The following is a 21,269-nucleotide window of genomic DNA, read 5'->3' on the forward strand; positions in this document are numbered from 1 at the left end:
GCATTCCCACCAACAATGCAAAAGAGATCCTCTTTCTCTGCATCCTTGCCAACATCTATTGTTGCCTGAGTTGTTAATGTTAACCATTCTGACAGGTGTAAGGTGGCATCTCATTGTGGTTTTGATTTGTATTTCCCTGATGAGGAGTGATGTTGAACATTTTTTCATGTGTTGGTTGGCCATCTGGATGTCTTCTTTGGAGAAGTGTCTACTCATGTCTTTTGCCCATTTCTTCACTGGATTATTTGTTCTTTGGGTGTTGAGTTTGATAAATTCTTTGTAGATTTTGGATACTAACCCTTTATCTGATATGTCATTTGCAAATATCTTCTCCCATTCTGTCGGTTGCCTTTTAGTTTTGCTGATTGTTTCCTTCACGTGCAGAAGCTTTTTATTTTGATGAGGTCCCAGTAGTTCATTTTTGCTTTTGTTTCCCTTGACTCTGGAGATGTGTTGAGTAAGAAATTGCTGCAGCCAAGATCAAAGAGGTTTTTGCCTGCTTTTTCCTTGAGGATTTTGATGGCTTCCTGTCCTTTGTTTAGGTCTTTCATCCATTTTGAGTTTATTTTTGTGGATGGTGTAAGAAAGTGGTCCAGATTCATTCTTCTGCATATCGCTGTCCAGTTTTCCCAGCAACACTTTCTGAAGTCTCTTAAACTCTTCTTTGTAGAACTAGAGACCTTAATGGAAAAGACAACACATTTATCATTGGGCCATTCAGACCAAAATAGACCAGCCAGGTGGAGGCAGCATGGTCAGACGAGGCCTCAGGACTTGATTCTTCTCTGTCAGAATCTGTTTCTCTCTCCAGGGCTTGTGTCTCAGGCCCAGACCCTTGTGGATTAATTGATGCTGAACAGTTCAATGGTATATCCCAACCTTAAAATAAAAGAAAAACACCTAGATTTTTTTTCTGATATAACTGAAGTACACACTCATTATAGAAAAAATTGGAGAATGCACAAAAACAAACAAAAAACAAAAAAGGAGAAAAATTGATCACGCTTCATTTTGTACCATCCAGAGATCACCCTGGTCATATTCTGGTATATACTTGACCCTTTTCTTTGTTGATGTATGTGTGTGATTTTAAAACACCATCTTGCCTCTTCAATTTTATATCTTTAATTTTAACTGAATCTACTCTAACTTTTTGAGGCCCCTGCTGTGGCTGGCTTCTGTGGACTCTGTTTTCTCACAGATGCTCCTGATAGGACAAGCCAGAGACAAAAGATGGTCTGGTCTGTGAGCTTGCCCCAGTGTGGCTCTTCCATTTCTTGTGTGAAGGTTAAGTGAGCCATGTCTACCCGTCACCCATAAATTGAGAATCGAACAGAGCATCTAGCAGAACTCCCTGCTTGAGGGGGCACCTGGGTGTCTCAGTAGGTTAAGCGACCTACTCTTGATTTTGGCTCAGGTCATGATTTCATGGTTCATGACTTGGAGCCCCACGTCGGGCTCTGTGCTGACAGCATGGAGCCTGCTTGGGAGTCTTTCTTTTCTCTCTCTTTGCCCCTTCCCTGTTCGTGCATGCTTTTTCCTCTCTCAAAATAAATAAATAAACATTAACAAGATAAAATGTAAAAGAATTCCCTGCTGTAGTACTCAAGGCCACCCATGGTCACAACATAGAAACTCAGCTATGGCTGGGAAGACAATTTGCAAAGGAGACCCGAGTATTGTAAATGGGTCTTTGGTTTTTAAGGTGTTATTTGGACAAGAATATTTAGCTTGAAACATGCCATTTACTGAACATTATGCAGAAGGTACAATAAATGGATTGGAAAATTCTTAAGGAGATTTTTTTCCCCCAGAGAACAGTGAAGAAAATAAAAATTCATTTAGAATGAGCATTCAATATATTTATCTTTCATGCTGTGGGGTTTACCTTTAAAGTTGCTTTGTGAACTGTAAAGTGCTATGCAAAAATAACATTAGCACTCATTGTTACACCATTTGTATGGAGCAAATGGATGTGCATGTCTGTATAGATACACACACAATCTGCTTTCAGAATTTAACTTTATAAAATCGTAATTTAAACAGGTGAACTTGAAGAGCTGCTGTTTCTGCTTTTGAGTTCACACAATTTCATTTGTGTGCGCTGTTATAGATTTTGATGCCCCAGTTTGGATTACTTGTCTGTTACAATATTTCCTGTGAGCAGTGTTAAGATTTCTTTGTATTGGCTTTATCCACAAAGGAAGTATGACTAACATACTCGTATCCATTGACCAGGTTAGCTAACCAAGGGAACTATCCCTAGTCTTCCCTTTCCAAAAAGCTGTAAACAAATAATTCCATGTTTACAAGACAAGATGGCCACTTTCCAGGTCCCACATCTGCTTTAGTGCAGCTGACTAGAAGGCAGGAAGGCCCATGTCTGTGTGACAGCAGGCCTGGACCAGGAAAAGAAGGTGCTCTAATTGAGAGCCTTTGGAGAGGGGCGCCTGGGTTGCTCAGTTGGTTAAGCGTTGGACTTCGGCTCAGGTCATGACCCCCGAGTTTGTGGGTTTGAGCCTTGCATTAGGCTTGTGCTAACAGCTCAGAGCCTGGAGCCTGCTTTGGACTCTGTCTCCCTCTCTCTCTGCCCCTCCCCTGCTCATGCTCTGTTGCATTCTTTCTCTCAAAAATAAATAAACATTGAAAAAAAAAAGATCCTTTGGAGAAACTGCACTCACCTTTTAGCTAAGTCTCAGTCTAAACTGGTTTGAGAGACAGTGGGCGTCAGTTACTCAGAAGCCTAAGCCTCCCAGCACAGCCATGTGCAGCTAGGTACCTAGCAATGGCTCTCTGATGGGTTATGGGGAGATTTTTTTTTTTCAACATTTATTTTTGAGAGAGAGGGAAACACAGAATCCAAAGCAGGTTCCAGACTCTGAGCTGTCAGCACAGAGCCTGACGCAGGACTAGAACTCATGAACCATGAGATCATGACCTGAGCCAAAGTCAGACGCTCAACCAACTGAGCCACCCAGGTGCCCCAAGGTAATGGTGAGATTTTAATTAGCATCAAGGACTCCATCTAGGAATCCATCCCAAGCCCTTTTCCTGCAGGAGCCCAGCCTTACTTGGAACCTGTTCTATCCCATTTCCACAAAGGAAGGGGTAGCAATCTCATGACCTCTGCTCTTTCTGGGCATTTTGGCACTCAAATTCAGATCTTCCTTCTTAAGAGCTAGCTAGTCCTCTATTCTGACTTGGTGCCAGGAAGTTGGGGCTCCACCATGTGTGCAGACATTTGAGTCAAGAGTAAGGACCACAGCCTTTCCATATTCTGGCATCCCAGGATGCTATGTTTCCGAGGTGGGGTGGAATGGACACCCCCTCAGTCGTGCAAGCAGGAGAATCCTCTGGACTCTTTTCCCTCTTCCTTACCCCACATACAGAGCATCTCTAGGTCTGCCATCCTTCCTGGTATTTCTTCCCCTCTCTGGCTCTAATTCCAACTTTTGCCACCCCAGCTTGTTCTTGGGCATCCTGCAGTCCTCTTCCTGCCCCCATTATATCAGGACCCCACTCTGCAGCCAGGGCGGTGGTCGCAAACTTATGAACTGGAGAGTGTATTAGGTTCTCCACAGAAACAGAATACACACACACACACACACACACACACACACACACACGTGCGCACATGAATGATTTCTTTTTTTTTTAAATGTATAGCACCTAGAATAGTCGATGGAATTTTTTTTCTTTTTTGTTTTTGTTTTTTGTTTTTTGTTTTTTTTTTTTTTTTTTTTTTGTGAATGATTTCTTATAAGGAATTGGCTCACCAGGTTATGAAAGCGGAGAGGCCGCCTGATGTCTGGTCTGGCAAGCTGGAGACCCATGAGCACTGGCCGTGTAAATTTCAGCCCCAAGTCCGCAGGCCTGAGGAGAACCAATGGTGCTCTGTCCAAGGGCAGAAGACTGATTCCACATGCAGCAGTCAGAGTGAATTCTCCCTCACCACGGCCTTTCCTTCTATTCAGTCCTCCATTGGAGCTGCGGAGGCCCACCCACACTGGGGAGGGCAGTCCGCTTCACTCTGCCGACTGATTCAAATGTTAATCTCATTCAGAAACACTCACAGACACACCCAGAATCCTGTTTAACCAAATAGCTGGCATCCCATGGCCTAATCAAGCTGACACATCAAATTAACCATTACGGAGTGTGTTATTCACATTACAGACAGGCAGAATCTTATGAGAAAAGCTTCCTGTAAGACATGTAAACATAGCTCCCCAATGTATGCACACATCATTTTTCAGGGTCTGAGGACTCTGCAGATGAATGTGAAAAATGCAGATCCCTGCCCCACCGCCACCTCCACCCCACGACCTACCACACCAGGCTTCCTGGGGGGCAAGGTCCCATGGGAATCTACGCGATCACTACGTGCTAGGCACACAGGATAAACCCCTTAGCATGGATGCTGCAGCCTTGAGGGTCCAAGCCCTGCCTGCCTGTCCAGCATTGTGTCACACTGTCCTCCCCTTTCTGCTAATGTTCCTCCCCAGGAGGGCTCCCCTTGTGTGTCCCTTCCCAGCCCATTCTGTCATGCTTTTGTGCTACCTGCTGTTTCTGAGACTCCCTCTACCTGTATTCTCCTCCCCTCCCTGCCCACCTAGCTGACAACTGCTCATCTTTTTAAACCCAACTCATTCTGACGCCTTTCTGCTAGGATAAAGAGAAACTTCATTATTCGACAAATATTGACAGGGTCCTTTGCACATGTCAGGCACTGTTCTGGGATCTAGTAGTGGACTTGACAGACGAAAGTCTCTGCATACAACTCATTTTCTGGAGAGGGAGGCAAATAAGTAAATTTTTAAAAATATGTTAGATATATAATATGTCAGATGAAGGTGACATGGAGTAAAATCAAGGGGGAAAGATATGGGGAGAGCAAGGCTTTGGGGTAATCAGGGCAGGTACCACCGATAAGGTGGCATATGAGCAGAAACCCAAAGCCATGTAGATGTCAGATGGAAGGATGGTAATCCCCAAAAGGCAACAATATGTGCACAGATACAGAGAGAGGGGGCCATGGCATGACTGAGGCGTAGCAAGGATGTCAGTGCAGTGGAAGGTGGGAGGATTGAGAAAGAGCATGAGGTGAGCTCAGAAAGGTCATGGGGAGCCAGGTCAGGTAACCCCCTTTTGGCCATTTTAAGGCCCTGACTTTTCCTGAGTGCACTGGAAACAAGGGGAAGATTTTGAGCAGTGGAGGGACATGATTTGGCTGACTTTTAGCAGACTGTATGGGGAAGGCAGAAGCAAGAGTTGGGAGGTCATTGCAGTGGTCCAGGTGGGAGGTGCTCATGACTCAGTTTAAGGGGAGGATGGGAAGGCCACATTCAGGGAGTGGATGTGGGATGTGAGAGACATATTTGAGCCAGGAAATTTTAAACATGTTTTTATTCTGACAAAATATAAATAACATAAAATTTATCATTTTAAAATGTATAGTTCGGTGGCATTTAAGTACATTCACATCATGCAACCATTATCACCAGCTAGCTCTAGAACTTTTTCATCTTCCTAAACTGAAACTCTATACCTTGTCAACAGTAACTCCACATTCCCATACCTTCCTCCAGCCCCTGCAACCACCATTCTACTTTTTGTCTCTGTGAATTTGACTACTCTAGGATCCTCATATAAACAATCACACAATATTTGTCATTCGTGACTGGCTTATGTCACTTAGCATAATGTCTTCAAAGTTCATCCAAGTTCTGGCATATGTCAGAACTTCTTTTTTTTTTAAGTTTATTTATTTATTTTGAGAGAAAGTGTGTGTGTGAGCAGGGGAGGGGCGTAGAGAAAGGGAGAGAGAGAGAGAGAGAGAGAGAATCCCAAGCAGACTCTGCACCATCAGCGCAGAGCTTGACATGGGGCTTGAACTCATGAACGGCGAGATCATGACCTGGGGTGAAACCAAGAGTCGGACACTCAACTGACTGAGCCCCCCAGGTGCCCCAGAATTTCTTTCTTTTTAAGTGTGAATAACATTGTATGTATATATTACATTTTGTTTATCCATCCATCCACTGATGGACGCTTAGGTTGTTTCTGTCTTTTGACTATTGTGAATAATGCTGTGAACATGGGTGTACACATACCTGTTCAAGTCCGTGCTTTCAATTCTCTTGGAATTGAAACTCTAGAAGTATAATTACTGTATCAACTGGCAATTCTACCTTTAATTATTTGAGGAACCCTCCTACCATTTTCCAAGTGGCTACACCACTTTACATTCCTGCCAGCCATGCACAAGGGTTCCAATTCCTCCACATCTCATCTGTTTTCTGTTTTTTTAAAAATAACCATCCTGGGGCGCCTGGGTGGCGCGGTCGGTTAAGCGTCCGACTTCAGCCAGGTCACGATCTCGTGGTCCGTGAGTTCGAGCCCCGCGTCAGGCTCTGGGCTGATGGCTCAGAGCCTGGAGCCTGTTTCCGATTCTGTGTCTCCCTCTCTCTCTGCCCCTCCCCCGTTCATGCTGTGTCTCTCTCTGTCCCAAAAATAAATAAACGTTGAAAAAAAAAATTAAAAAAAAAAAAAAACCATCCTAGGGCACCTGGGTGGCTTAGTCAATTAAGTGACTTTGGCTCAGGTCACGATCTCATGGTGTGTGAGTTCAAGCCCTGAATTAAGCTATTAGGCTCTGCAGTGACAGTGCAGAGCCTGCTTGGGATTCTCTCTCTCCTTCTCTCTGCCCCTCGTCCATTTGCCCTCACTCTCTCAAAACAAACAAACAAACAAACAAAAAAACATCCTGATAGTTGTGAAGTGCTATCTTATTGTAGTATTGATTTGCATTTCCCTAATGATGAGTGACATTGTGTTGAACATCTTTTCATGAATTTGTTGGTCAACTCCAAAATTTGACCTAAGCAACTAGACGGAGGGAGTTGGAGAATATTGCATGAGGTGAGATGGAGAACATTGTGGGAGGAGCAGGTTTTGAAGGAAAAATCCAGAATTAAATGTGAGATGTATATTAGCTATCCGAGTGAAGATATTGGTAAGCAAGAGGATACATGAGTCGGACGTTCAGCTGATGGGTCCAACCTGGCCATTTAATTTGGGAGTCATTAGCAAATAAGCATGCATGAAATCATGAGCTTGGATAAGATCCCAAAGGAATGTTTGTAGAGAAGAGTAGCAATCTGAGGCCTAAGCTTTGGGGAACCCCTATTTGAAGGGTGAGAGATGACGAGGAACTAGCCAGATGAGGAGTGGCCAGTGGTCAGTAGGTGGATGATGTATTATGGGAGCCAAGTGAAGACTGTTTTGGGGAGGAGGAAGTGATTTCTAATGTCAAAAAGCTGCCAAAAAGTTGAACAGTTGGAGACCCAGAATTGGCTACTGTTTTAGCAATGTAGAGATCATTAGTGAAAGAGTGAGGAGTTGGCTTGGTGGATTGGAAAGCCTGTTTGGAGAGGGTTCAAGAGAGAAGAGGGTGGAAGGAATTAGTGACAATAGGTACCAACAAAGTATTTGAGAACTCTTTATAAAGGGGTGCAGAAAAATGGGGGACTGGGATTAAGAAGGATATTTGTTAATGAAAAAAAATACAGCACATTTATTTGTTGGTGGGAGTGATCCATTAATGATGATGCAGGATGGAAGGTGGGGGAGAATTACTGGGCAGTGTGATCCTTGCTTTCCTGTGCCTTTCCCTGTGCCCCTGAAGACTGCTAGCAAAGTACATCAGATACTGTTAAATATACTAGATGTCTTTACATTTATTTATCTATCTATCTATTTTTGAGAGACATAGAGAGGCAGAGCACAAGTTGGGGAGGGGCAGAAAGAGAAGGAGACACAGAATCCAAAGCAGGCTCCAGGCTCTCAGCTGTCAGCACAGACCCCGACATGGGGCTGGAACCCACAAACTGTGAGATCATGACCTGAGCCGAAGTCAGACGCTTAACCGACTGAGCCACCAAGGTGCCCCAATATACTAGTTGTCTTACTTGTTTCTTTCTCTCTCTCTTTGTGTTTTCCTGGCAATAACGCTGTGTTATAAACAACCCTAAAATCTCAGTGGCCTCCAACAACAGTGGTTTGTTTCATGCTCAGCCTGGCTGCTGCTCAGCGGCTCTCTGCTGAGCTTGGCTGAACCAGGATAGCTCAAGGCTTTGAGTTGAGGTCTGGAAGGTTCCACGTGTCTCTCATTCTGGGAACTGTGGCTACCCTGCGTGTACTCTTCCAGTGGCAAAAGGTAGAAGCACAAGAGGGCAAGCCAAAACACGAACACATTTAAAGCCTCTGTTTGCAACAAGTACTCTCAAATTCCATTTGCCAAAGCAAGTGATAAATAAAGCCCAACAGGATTCAAGTAAATGAGGTCCATAGACTGGGAGGGCCATGGCCAGGAAGGGGAGGGAAAGGGAAAAAAATGGACAAATAATACATCTACCATATCTCATACAAGTTCCTAAATAGAATGATTTTTAGTTTTCTCTGTTTTTCCGGGGCTGAGCACCATGACCGCTAAATTCTGCAAATGTGGTAAATGCTACAAAAAATCTTGTAGGGAAGAATATTACCAGCTCTTTTCTAACCACAGTTATGCTTCTGTTTCTTTTAATTTTGGATCCAGAAGGGTTTGGGGTTGAATCCCAGCACCCTTACAGCTCAATGACTTTTGGCAATAGTATCAATAATAGTAAAAATAATAACAGCATTTCTTGAGTGTTTACTGTGTGCTAGAAACACTGCTATAGGGTTTTAGGTTCACTATGTCATTTTAATCTCCAAGCAAATCTACGAGGTAGGCATTGTGTTTTCCATGCCTTAGATGAGGTTACTGAGAATCAGAGAGGTTCAATCACATACTCCAAGTCACACAGCTAGAAAGTGGTGGAGCTGTGATATGAAGCCAGATCCAGTAGTCTGTAAAGGCTCCTAGTGAGCACCATGCCGTAGGACCCTTGCACGTTAAGTTAGGCCACCCAATGTCAGTTTCCTCAAAATTGTCAGTTTCCTTCCTGTAAAATAGGGACAATCATGAGAATGGTCACTTTCTAGAATCATTAGAAGATTATTTGAAGGGGTGCCTGGGGGCTCAGTTGGTTAAGTGTCCAACTTTGGCTCAAGTCATGATCTCATGGTTCATGAGTCCGAGCCCCACATTGGACTCTGTACTGACAGTGCAGAACCTGCTTGGGATTTTCTCTCTCTTTCTCTCTACCCCTCTCTCACTTTCATTCTCTCTCTCAAAACAAATAAATAAACTTAAAAAAATAATAAAAAAAGATTAATTTAAAAATCCTATGTCAGTTACCTGGCCCAGTGAAGCTTATACTCTGGGCACTCAATAAATATTATTTCCTTCCTTCCTTTTTTATTTCACTTCTGACTCCTGCTTCCAGACTTGATGGAAAACTTCCTCAGGATCTCATGCACATAATACATAAATTATGACTTTGTTAAACCTACAATACTCAACCTCTAAGACCCTCACAGGCCCTCTGCTGAAATTTTCTCCGGAATCAAACCATTAGCAGTGGATTTCTAAAACCCTTGGGAAGACTGTGACTGGCTCAGTATTTCTCTTGGCTGCTAAATTATTCATGTCCCTTGATGGATTCTGAAGTCGGCCTCCTACTGAGGAGGTGGATTTATAAATGAGGTTCGGGCAGTTCCTTTGATGTTTCAGTTGGCTAGGTGGTGAGTGAAAGAAAGCATGGCACCAAGCCCAGAAAAAGGGTGGGTCTGCTCCAATTCTGCTCAACAATTGCAGACGTAGAGGGCGGCGGGAGGAGCAGATTGAGTCTCCAAAAAAGGGGGATGTTTCTTTTTGAGAGCAGAACATGAGAAGAGAGGAGGAAGAAACATTTAATGAGTACCTACTATGTGCCAGAACCTCAGAGATGTAATCCTATCGTATCCTTAAAAAACAGGTCTATTTTATAGGCAAGAAACAGTTTCCAAGAAGTTAAATAACTTGAACAGTTTTTTAAAAAGATAAGAGTCAGAAAGTATATATATCAACTGAATTAGGTTTTCTGAGAGTGACAGAAAACCCAAATGCAATCCAGTTGAAATCAGTCCAGGGCTGGCATGGCCTTCCACGGCAGCAAAGGCCCTGGCTCCTCTTATCTCATTGTTCTGCCAATCTTAGCCCATGGTGTTCATAACATGGTCCAAGAAGACCACTCAGAAATAGAGGACCCATCCTGGAAGAAAGGAATGACATGTCTGCTTATATCCAGCTGGGCAGAACTTGATCACATGGCTGTTCAGAGCTGGAAGGGAAGCTGAGAATTGTGGCAAACTTCCCATGGAAAGGTTAGGGCTTCTATTTTTTTTCTTAAGTTTATTTTGGGAGAAATAGAGACAGCACGAGTGGAGGAGGGGCAGAAAGAGAGGGAGAGAGAGAATCCCAAGCAGTCTCCACACTGCTAGCACAGAGCCTGATGCAGGGCTCGAACTCACCAACTGTGAGATCATGACCTGAGCCAAAACCAAGAGTCGGACGCTTAACCTACTGAGCCACCAGGTGCCCCTAAACCTTCTATTCTTAAGGATGTAGGAGAGAAACAGATACTGGGCACACCAGCAATCTCTGCTACCAGGAAGGTAAACCTACGCCCATCTCATTCCAGAGGATCCTGGCCAGCTCCATTGTTCCTACCATATTGCCTTCCTTAGGAGAAATGCCACTGCTGCAGGGACCTCTGTCAGGATTAAAGTGCCCTACGGGAAACCATAATAGTAACAGCGGAGTCTCATCAGATGCTTAATGTGAGCCCGGCACCATGCAACATGCCTTAGAGCAGTATCTCATTTAATTCTTCAATAACTCAATAAAGCTCCCCCTTATTCTCCCCCTTATACAAATGAGGAAACTGAGACTCAGCGAGATGATATAGCACGTGCAAGGTCACACAGATAGCAAATAGCATCTGGGTCCATACATCAAATGACAAACAGGATCTGAACTCAGGCAAGAGACATTCCAAGCCTAGTGTTTTCATTGTTATCTTTGTTTCCTGTATGTTCCCACTTGAGGGCCTCTGCTCCTGCAGGTCTCCCTTCTCGAATCCTACTCTTTTAGTCTTTCACCACCCCTTTACAAAGTCCTCCTTCTGTTTAACAGTAAACACTCTGAGAACCTGAATCAAGCCGGACATTGACTATACTAGGTGCCTGGGAACTATGTAATATAGAAAGGTCCTGTTGAGGGTCCCTGAGGTCCCTACTCTGATGAAGCTCACATTTTACTTCAACATCTAGCACCCAAGTGTCCATCCTGTGACATGAAAGGACCATAACAACCAAGTGCTGCAAAGTGCACTGGAAGAAAGATGAATGGAGTAAGTTTCTATAGTTTGTAGGGGACTGAAGGACACTTTATATAGGAAGTGAAATGTCTTATACTTTTTTCCAATGGTTCCAAATAAAACTTAGTTATATTGCATCTTTTCCGTTCTTCTAAATTCTTCTCATCTGCCTTTCTCTAGTGCCTCCCATTTGCTTTGATCCTGTTTGTCTATCTGCTCTGTTCCCCTTCCCTTCACCAGTGTCTTTGGGGAATAGTAGGCACCCATCAGTCACCTCCCTTTCCCTGCCCTCCATTCTCTCCTTAACTATACCAGTCTGCTTCTGCCCCAACACTGCACGAAATACTTTTTCCCAGCTTATGGTTAAGAATTCAAGTCTCTTTTTCTCTGGATCTCAGGTACATTAATTGTGCAGTTATTCAATATCTAGTGTTTCGGTGCATTCTCTCATGTAGTTCTCAATATAGCCCTAAGATATTGATGTTGTTGTTAATGTCATTTTTAAAAATGTTTATTTATTTATTTTTGAGAGAGAGAGAGAGAGAGAGAGAGCAGGGGAGGGGCAGAGAGAGAAGGAGAGAGAGAATCTCAAGCATGGGGCTCAGTCCCACAACTGTGAGATCATGACCTGAGCTGAAATCAAGTCAGATGCTTAACCGACTGAGCCACCCAGGTTCCCTTTGTTAATACCATTTTGCTGTTAAAGGAACTGAGCTCTAGAGAGGTTGAATTATCTTCCCAAGTCACCAGGTAGGAAACAGTGAGGCTGGAACTCCAACCTAGGTTGGCTAGCCCTGGAGCTCAAGCTCTTAATGACTACTCCTCCAAAAAGCAAGAGATAACACTGTATGGTAGAATAGGAATGGGCCAAGAATTGGGGATGTGGCCTATGAAATGTGGTAGAGAATTAAAATAGCCCTTACAGGGGAAAGGAATAAGGAATGACTTCGAGACATATTAATTAAAGGTATCAGCATGGAGACCACAGGTGAAGTCAGGCATATTTTTTCTTCAGTCTAACAAGGTCTTATTTAATGTTCCAGACTGCCTCAACTCCATACTTGTCAAGTTTCTTTTTTTTTATTTAACATTTTTATTTTAATTCTAGTTAGTTAACATACAGTATTACATTAGTTTCAGATGTGCAATATAGTGATTCAGAGGTTGGGAATCTTACGGACCAGTTAGGAGTATTTGACAAGAGTTGAGGTGGTTGGGTTGATCTGCTGTTTTAAATACCAAGGATGTGAGGCTAAAGATGAGATGGGCAGAAGGTTTGAGGATGTCAATAAGAAGGTAGTTGAAATGATTGGCCATGGAGTTCAGGTTAAAAATTGGCAGTGGTGGTGTGGGGCAGTTAAGATGAAAACAGACTATTGCACCAGGTAAAGAAAGAGAGGTTAAACTCAGAGAGCAAACTTACAAGAGTGAGGAAGTGGAGAAGATAGAAAAAGAAGATGTCTTGATAGTAGGTAGGATATCCCAGTGGAGCCCCCCAGGAATGCCCTTGCCATGGTCATAGTCGTGAACATTCACACACGTCTCCATGTTGCACAGGAAGACAAATTTGACACATTTGAACGTTCTGAAAATTTTTTGAGTTAGGTTTATGACACAAAATGGCGTCTCTTTCTCCTGCAAGGAGAGGAGACTCTTCCTCCGTCTCTTCACTAGGCTTCTGTATTAATTATGAAGATGTGGGTTGTTGTTTTTTTTTAAACGCCAAGCTCTAGAATTTCACTCACAAGCAGGGGCGCCTGGGTGGCTCAGTCAGTTAAGCGTCCGACTTCGGCTCAGGTCATGATCTCACAGTTCGTGAGTTCGAGCCCTGCATCGGGCTCTGTGCTGATAGCTCAGAGCCTGGAGCCTGCTTCGGATTCTGTGTCTCCCTCTCTCTCTGCCTCTCCCCTGCTCATGCTCTGTCTCTCTCTCTCCTTCAAAAATAAATAAAAACATTAGAATTTCATATGCAAAAAGCAGACCTCAAGTTTACTGGCAGGAATGGAAAAGGAAAAAAAAAGTTTGTTTCTTAACAGTGAAATGAGACACATCTCAATAATCTTCCATGGAGAAACACCTCAATGTCTATCAGAAAGCAGCAGAAAAATAAATTATAGCACATCCATACAATGGCATATGAAGCAGCCAAAAATAAAAATAAGGAATTGCTTTATGTACAGAATTACATAACCTCCAAGATCTATTGCAGGGTAAAAAAAAATCACGGTCTAGATTAATGCACATTTGTGTAAAAGAGGGTGAGAAATATGATATGAAATATAACATAACATAATATACTTTCTTATTTGTGCATACACTATCCTTGGAGTAACCTTCTGGGTGAGGGCATGAGGGGAAAGGGAGGAGGGCACTTCTGGACTCAAGGAGTTGTGTAACTGGATCTCAGGCAAACAGAACAATTGGAGCAGACCCTTGGTGGGGATTAGTTGGGGACTTTTCATTAGGAGCCGCCATGAGTAAACGTGCATATGCACAAGAGCCCTCAGACATCATGTGCCCACCCACAGTGTGATACCCTCTCTGCTACCTCTGATCTTGTGTTAATTCAAGGGTATGCACGTGGGGAGAGTTTTCACAGGACAGAGCAGACTCACATGAGCAATAGTCCTCAAAACCCAGAGGACAGTGGTTTCTACTCAAATGGGTGGAGTTCTTTCTTCTTTGAGTTCTTTGGCTTCTTTTTTCATTGAGTGCTTTTGTGACATCAGGATATGCAGAATCTTCAACTAAGTTTTCTGTTCCACAGCTGTAGATGAATGTAGGAATTCCATTCTTCATGATCACCACCTGCACCAGTTGATTTTATCCTTCATGGAATCACCTATGCCAAATTTCATGGAATAACCTTTTCAAGGATGTTTTGTTCTTCACCATGAGAAAGCCTTATTTATGTTCAGATTTACTCATGGCACAAGTTTGACTCTACTGAAGAGAATCTTTATCAGTTGGGTATTAGGCGCGCAGAAAGAGTTAACTTAGATGGCCCAAGATGGCTTATGCTTAGATTGGCTGTCTTGCAAAGTGGCCCTCACTTGGCATCTGGGAACTTAGCTCTCCAGAGGGTTCCCACCACCCAGATTGTTAAGAGTGACTCACTATGCCTAAACTGTTTATGCAAATGGTGTGATTTATACTGAGCACTTGCTTTCCTCCTGGGAATCTGGTATTTTTTTACTGCCAGTAGAAGTTGCCTACCTGGCTAGCCCCCAGTAAAAACTGTACTCAGTCTTTAATGAGCTCCTTTGGTAAACAGTATTTCACAGTTGTTGTTACAATGCTTTGATAGGGAAATTAAGAAAGTCCTGTGGGATTATGCTGGAAGAGGACTCCACTGGGGGAGGACTCTTGGAAGCTTGAGCCTAGTTTCCTCCAGACTTCTCCCCATTCATCTTTTCCCTTTGTTGAGTTTAGTTTGTAGACTTTCACTGTCATCATAGGATTCTGACTGTATGCTGAGTCCTGTGAGGTTTCCTAGGGTAACAGTAGCTGTTGGAACAAATAAATGCCAAGACTTCAGAGGCCCAATACTATAGGTTATTTCTTGTTTATATAAAGATCAGTGCCAGTGCTCCTGGTGAGTAGATGGTCTTCCATCAATCATCAAGGACCTAGGGCCTTCCATCTTGTATTCCACCTTCTTCTAAAGCCTCTGAGTCCTGTTCATTAAGTTTGTAGATGTAAAAAAGAGACTATGGAGAGTACATACCCCTTCTTAACCCTCCTCTTCACCTTAACTCCACTGTTGGCCCGAAGATGACACTACTACATCTGGCTACATTCCATTGGCAATTATGGTCCCATGTAGATACGAAATGTGGTCTCTGCTTGGTGGCTGTTCCCCTGCAGCAACTCTGTGGAAATAAAGCATAAATCCTTGATGGCCTGCAACAGGATCATAATAGATCTATTTATTATGAAACTGTGGCACCCTCAACTTCCTCCCAAGTGCTAGGAGACAATACACAGAAGCCACACTGTTCTTGCCTATATGCAGGTTGACATGTAAAAGGAAATAGGTCATCCCAAATTGAGTAGGCAAGGCTAACTTTTCCCGGGAAGTCTTCTTTCCAAATAGACCCCTTCTGTGTTTCCATAGTAATTGGTGCTGATCCCTCTCATAGTACTTATCACAAGGTATTGAAACTTCACCGATTTCTTGTCTGACTTTCCCATTGAATCATAATATTTTTGAAGCTACAACTTTAGTTGTCTTATCGACCATATGTTCTGTGCCCAGAACAGAATCTGATCCATCTGAGATGTGCAGTAAATGCATAAAGGAATAAGTGGTTGAATGGGACAGGGAGATGCAATCTAGTAGCAGGCTGTGAGCATGTGCTTCAGAGTTAGTGAAAATTTCTTATCTTCTGTGACCTTGCAAAAGTTACTAAACTTCTCTGAACCTCAAATTTTCATTCTTAGAATGGGGATAAAAATACTAACTTTGCAACATTGCTATGAGGATTTTCTGAGATTATGAATGTGTATACCGCACCTAACCTTGTTCTAGGGATATTAGTAAACTCTGTAAAAATGGTATTTATTATTGACACAAATGACAGCCAGTGGCATTACCAGTTTCAACATTCAGTTACTCCAGATACACTCTTAGATGCAAACTATTAGAAGCCGTAGAAACCCAAGGTGGCCAAATTGTGTGCAAGGGTGATGAGAGGAACGAGTTGTAGAGACAGCAGCTTCATTTCATTGGCAAGTCTTCCTGGGAGGACAAAAGGGCTTCCTTCCCTTGACCTTGACATCAAAGAGTATTAGATCCACATTCTCGAAACAGTGCTTATTCTCCCAAGACTTCACAAGATGTCAAGCTCATCTCACACCTTTAGAACAACATGGTTCAAGATAGAGCTCTGATTCCTTCTTCATTCACTCATCCACTTAAGAAATATTTTTAGAGTGTTCACTAGGGATCATTAGTAGTGAACAAAGAAGACCAGTCTCCTCTGTCACAGAGCCTACATTTTAGGAAGGGAGACAGACAGCCAACCAATAGGTATGTCACATGTAGACGGTGAAAAAGAAGATTTTAGGGGTGCCTGGGTGGCTCAGTCGATAAAGTGTCTGTTGATTTCGGCTCAGATTTGTGATCTCACGTTTCATGAGTTTGAGCCCCATGTCAGTCTCTGTGCTGACAGTTCAGAGCCTGCTTGGGATTCTTTCTCTCTCTCCTTTTCTCTCTGTGCCTCCCCTATTTGTGTTCTTTTTGTCTATTTCAAAATAAATAAACAAACTTAAAAAAATTGAGATTTTTGGCAGCATCCTGGATATGTGGTTTCTTTTTTTTTTTAATTAATTAATTAATTTATTTATTTATTTTTGAGAGAGAGAGAGAGAGAGAGAGAGACAGATAGATAGATAGAACATGAGCACGGGAGAGGCAGAGAGAGAGTGAGACACAGAATCTGAAGCAGGCTCCAGGCTCTGAACTGTCAGCACAGAGCCCAACATGGGGCTTGAACTCAGGAACTGCGAGATTGTGACCTGATCTGAAGTCAGAAGCTTAACTGATTGAACCACCCAGGCACCCCTCAAGTTCTGCAGTCTTAAGGTAAACTGTTATTAAACGTATCACAGGTGTCAGCTCTAGTGGTGCCATTTGGCCTTCTTCAATAACTATTTCATAATTACATATACATACATACACACACAGTTACCCCAAACTTTCTCTCATATCATGTTTCTGATTGATTTATTCTCATAATCATCTCAACCCCTGTGTTTTTTACTGTTTTAAAGCAATGGAAACCTTTTGGATTATTTATAAACTCCATGTCTGGTAACCCCCCAGTGTGAAAGCAGTTCTTCTCTGGTTCAGGAGGGTCTCCACCTGCTTTGCCTCCACCTTGATCCCTTCAACGGCCTTCAGTCTCACAGAGGAACTTGGGGATATAAGGAATAGGGTTTGAAAGCCATTAATGAAGTCTTAACTAAGTAGTGGGAAATTGATAATGAAATTCTAGTCCAATTCAATAGACAAGACTTATGAACAAGGGGAAAACAGCAACCTACAAAGGACAAGGGTCTATAAGTGTGAAACTGTGTGACAAGGCTCCTGGGTGGCTCAGTTGGTCAAGCATCCAACTTCGGCTCAGGTCATGATCTCACGGTTCGTGAGTTCGAGCCCTGCGTCGGGCTCTGTGCTGACAGCTCGGAGCCTGGAGCCTGCTTCCCATTCTGTGTCTCCCTCTCTCTCTGCGCCATCCCCACTCATGCTCTGTCTCTCTCTGTCTTAAAAATAAATAAAACATTAAAATTTTTTTTTAAATTTGTTCAATACAGATTTCTTGATTTTCTTCCCCATGCCTGTCCTACCTGTAGCTTTTCCCTTTTAGTAAACATCTACCTGTTGCTCAGGCCAGTTCCTGGGCCCTACCATGCTCCCACCTTCCTTCCTTCTCTTCTCTGCAATAACAAAGTGCCCCTGTTTTGTTCCCGAAGTTATGGAGAAACCGTGTTTCACCATGGATACAGCGCAAGCTGTTGCCTCTACCAGATTGAGGAGGCTCCCTTCTATTTCTAGGTTGTTGAGTGTTGTTGGTATTACGAAGGAGTGTTGTATTTTACCAAATGCTTGTCCTGTGTCTATTGAGACAATCATGTCCTTTTTGTCTTTTATTCTATTCATATGGTGCATTCCATTAACTGATTTTTAGATGTTAAATCAACTTTGCATTCCTGGGATAAATCCCATTTGGTCATGGTGTGTAATCCTTTTTATATACTGCCGAATTCTATTTTCTGATGTTTTGGTTTTTGGTGGGGGGGTTGTTTGTTTTTGTGCCCCAAAGTGTTTTCTGTTTTTAACAAATCTGAGCTTTAAACCTTTTGCTGGATTCCCATGGCACTCCAGAGCTCCCCTATGGATCTCTGCCACAGATATGTGGCCTTTATGCATTAATCACTCCCTCACTTCACTTTGCTTCCGCCACTTTCCTGTCTCACCTCCCTGCTTCCTTACTAGTCTCTCCTGGGGACAATTTTTTTAAATCTCTTTTTTAAAGTTTATTTATTAAAAAGTTTTTTTTAATGTTTATTTATTTTTGAGAGAGAGAGATACAGAGGATGAGCAGGGGAGGGGCAGAGAGAGGGAGACACAGAATCCAAAGCAGGCTCCAGGCTCTGGGCTGCCAGCACAGAGCCTGATTCAGGGCTCAAACCCATGAACCGTGAAACCGTGACCTGAGCCAAAGTTGGACACTTAACCAACTGAGCCACCCAGGCGTCTCTAAAGTTTATTTTTTGAGAGAGAGAGAGAGAAAGAGCAGGGGAGGGGCACAGAGAGAGGGAAAGATAGTATCGCAAGCGGGGATCCCCAACAGGGGGCTCAAAGTCACCAACTGTGGACTGTGACCTGAGCCGAAACCAAGAGTCAGAGGCTCAACCAACTGAGCCGCCCAGGCACCCATCCCAGGAGGGGTTTCTACTAAATCGTTTCTACTAGTTTCTACTAAATCATTTCCACACAAATCCTCCTCTCAGGTGCCGCTGGTGGGGATCAGCTTAAGTCACTACCATGGGGGAGAAGCATCTCTGGCCACGTCGTCCCTCACATATCCACACTCCTCTCACTAACTGGGCTCTCTGGATTTTCCTGCAGGTGATTTACTCCCTCAACACTCGCCAGGATGAAGCGGAGGCCAGCGTGGAGGCTCTGCGGGAAGCCCACCGGGAGGAGCTCCAGAAGGCCGTGGCGGAGACCGAGGCCAGGCTCCTGCGGGAACAGGGCCACGCAGAGGAGGAGGCCCTGCTCCAGCGCATTCGGGCCCTGGAGAACGCCTTGGAGCTGCAGAAGAGGCTGACCCAGGAGGCGCTGGCTCAGTCGGCCACGTGCAGGCTGGAGACCAAAGAGAGGGAGCTGAGGGTGGAGGCAGAGCACGCCGAGCGGGTCCTCACCCTCTCCAAGGAGATGCTGGAGCTCAAGGCCGACTATGAGAAGAGGCTCCGGCACCTGGCGAGCCACGAGACGCCCCAGTGGGGCCAGCTTTCCCAGGAGGGCCCGGAGCCCAAGGGAGAGCCAGGCCATGGCCACGAGATGCGGGACGTCCTCCTGGAGGTGGAGAGGCTGCGAGCAGAAAACCAGCAGCTGAGCAAGGACTACGCCCGGAAGGCTGAGGAGCTGCAGGCCACCTATGAGCGGGACACCGAGGCCATCCGGCAGGCCATGCAGCAGTCCGTGAGTGAGGCCCTGTGGCAGTGGCAGGAGAAGGAGACGGACCTCCGCAAGAACTTCCAGGTCCAGGAGTCAGCCCTGCAGGCTCAGGTCAGGAAGCTAGAAGGGGATCTGGAGCACAGGGGCCGCAAGATAAGTGACCTGAAGAAGTATGCCCAGAAGCTGAAGGAGAGGACTCAGGTAAAGCAGGGTCTCGGATGGCTTGCAAATGAGATCATATTCGTGTGTGTTAAAACTGTTTTTAACATCTACTGAGCTTTAAACTCTTTGTGCAAAGCCCTTGACTTCTACCAAAGTGACTCCTCTTATTTCCCTTGAGTTCAAGTACACTCTGTCAGCAAATATTTACGGAATGCCTACTATGTGCCAGGCCCAGGGCTATGGCCAGGAGACACATGGTGAGCTGGGTCCCTGACCTCAGAGAGCTTAGACACTTACAGTTTGCAGAAGAAAAGAAATTGGGAGGCTTAAAGACTAACCTCGCTGGTCAGCTGCATTCTATAGCCCTCTTCATTCCATAACAACTTGCCTGTCCTAAACTCCTTGGGACTTGGCTTTCCTGGACAGCCAGAACATTGACAAGGCAGATCATTGACAAACCCCACACGCTCACAACACCCTGTCTCTAAAACTTGCAGCAGCTAATATTCCTAATAATCCCTGAGCACTTTTTCTGTCCCAGACACTTTATCTCATTTAATCCTCACCACAGAAAGGTTAAGTATGTGCCCAAAGTCACACAGCCAATCTGGATGAGTAGGGATTTGATGAACATGAGCCACCTAATTGCAGGGACCCAGAGCTTATGCTGTGCACTGACCCACCTTCCAGATGTGACGCTGGTTCTGTGTATATTGGATGTCTCCACAGAGAACTGTTCCTAGAGAAATGAGACCCTTTCTGTCTGTTTAGGACCTAGATGTGCAGCTCAAGGAGGCTCGGCAGGAGAACTCTGAGTTGAAAAGTACTGCAAAAAAACTCGGGGAGAAGCTGGCCATTGCCAAAGACAGACTGATGCTGCAGGAACGTCATGTAACACCGAAAACCGGTCAGATGTGCTGCAACAGCTTTTTTAAACATTTATTTATTATGAGAGAGAGCACGTGCATGCGTGGGAGTGGGGGAGTGGGAGAGGGGCAGAGAGAGGGAGAGAGAATCCCAAGCAAGCTCTGTGCTGACAGCAGGGCTCAATCTCATGAACTGAGCTGAAAGCAAGAGTTGGATGCTTAACCAACTGAGTCACCCAGGTGCCCTGCAACAGTTTTGCAGCCTTGAGACTGTTGAGGGAGCAGAGCCAGGGGCGGGGCTGTTTGATCTGACCCCTGATGGGCCAGCTCAATCCATGCAGGACAAAGGTGAGCTGCCATCTGGAGCCACCACAGTGCAAATAGCTAAAAGGCATGACGCAAAGGGACACCTTGCCCCCCCAAATGCTTCGTCACCAGGCCCACCACATGCCTGAACTCCTCAGCATTGGCTTTTCCCCCACGCTTGGGCAACACTTCATTCTTTTCCCATCATTTCACACAGCAACGTTACTGGGTCTTCCCAGTTGTTCTGTGAGTGGGTGTTGTCAGTATCTCCCATGGTCCAGACAAAGAGATGAGGCTGGAAGGGTAAGTGGCTCGCTCAAGGCCACTGGTTAATGGGATAACTGGTGTGTGTGTCTCAGAATATCTGACTCCAGGAGGCCTTCCAGTAGAGTCCCTCATCAGAAAGTTCTTGAATGCCTACAGTGTGATCAACTTGATACTAGGAGATATAAAAAAGGCACA

The 21,269-nt window shown here is 44.4% G+C and overlaps 1 protein-coding gene across 3 annotated transcripts in view; it reads left to right on the forward strand.

Annotated features, from left to right (window-relative positions):
- Positions 1 to 21,269, forward strand: part of FAM184B (family with sequence similarity 184 member B) — a 184,637-nt gene that overhangs the window by 84,334 nt on the left and 79,034 nt on the right. For all 3 annotated transcript variants that reach the window (XM_045474438.1, XM_045474440.1, XM_045474439.1), the window contains 2 exons: positions 18,922 to 19,674; positions 20,407 to 20,542. In XM_045474438.1, the coding sequence (XP_045330394.1) occupies positions 18,922 to 19,674; positions 20,407 to 20,542 (889 nt within the window). The remainder of the gene's footprint in view (positions 1 to 18,921; positions 19,675 to 20,406; positions 20,543 to 21,269) is intronic.

This window comes from Leopardus geoffroyi, chromosome B1, assembly GCF_018350155.1.
Source record: "Leopardus geoffroyi isolate Oge1 chromosome B1, O.geoffroyi_Oge1_pat1.0, whole genome shotgun sequence".
In the NCBI taxonomy this organism is placed as follows: Eukaryota; Metazoa; Chordata; class Mammalia; order Carnivora; family Felidae; genus Leopardus; species Leopardus geoffroyi.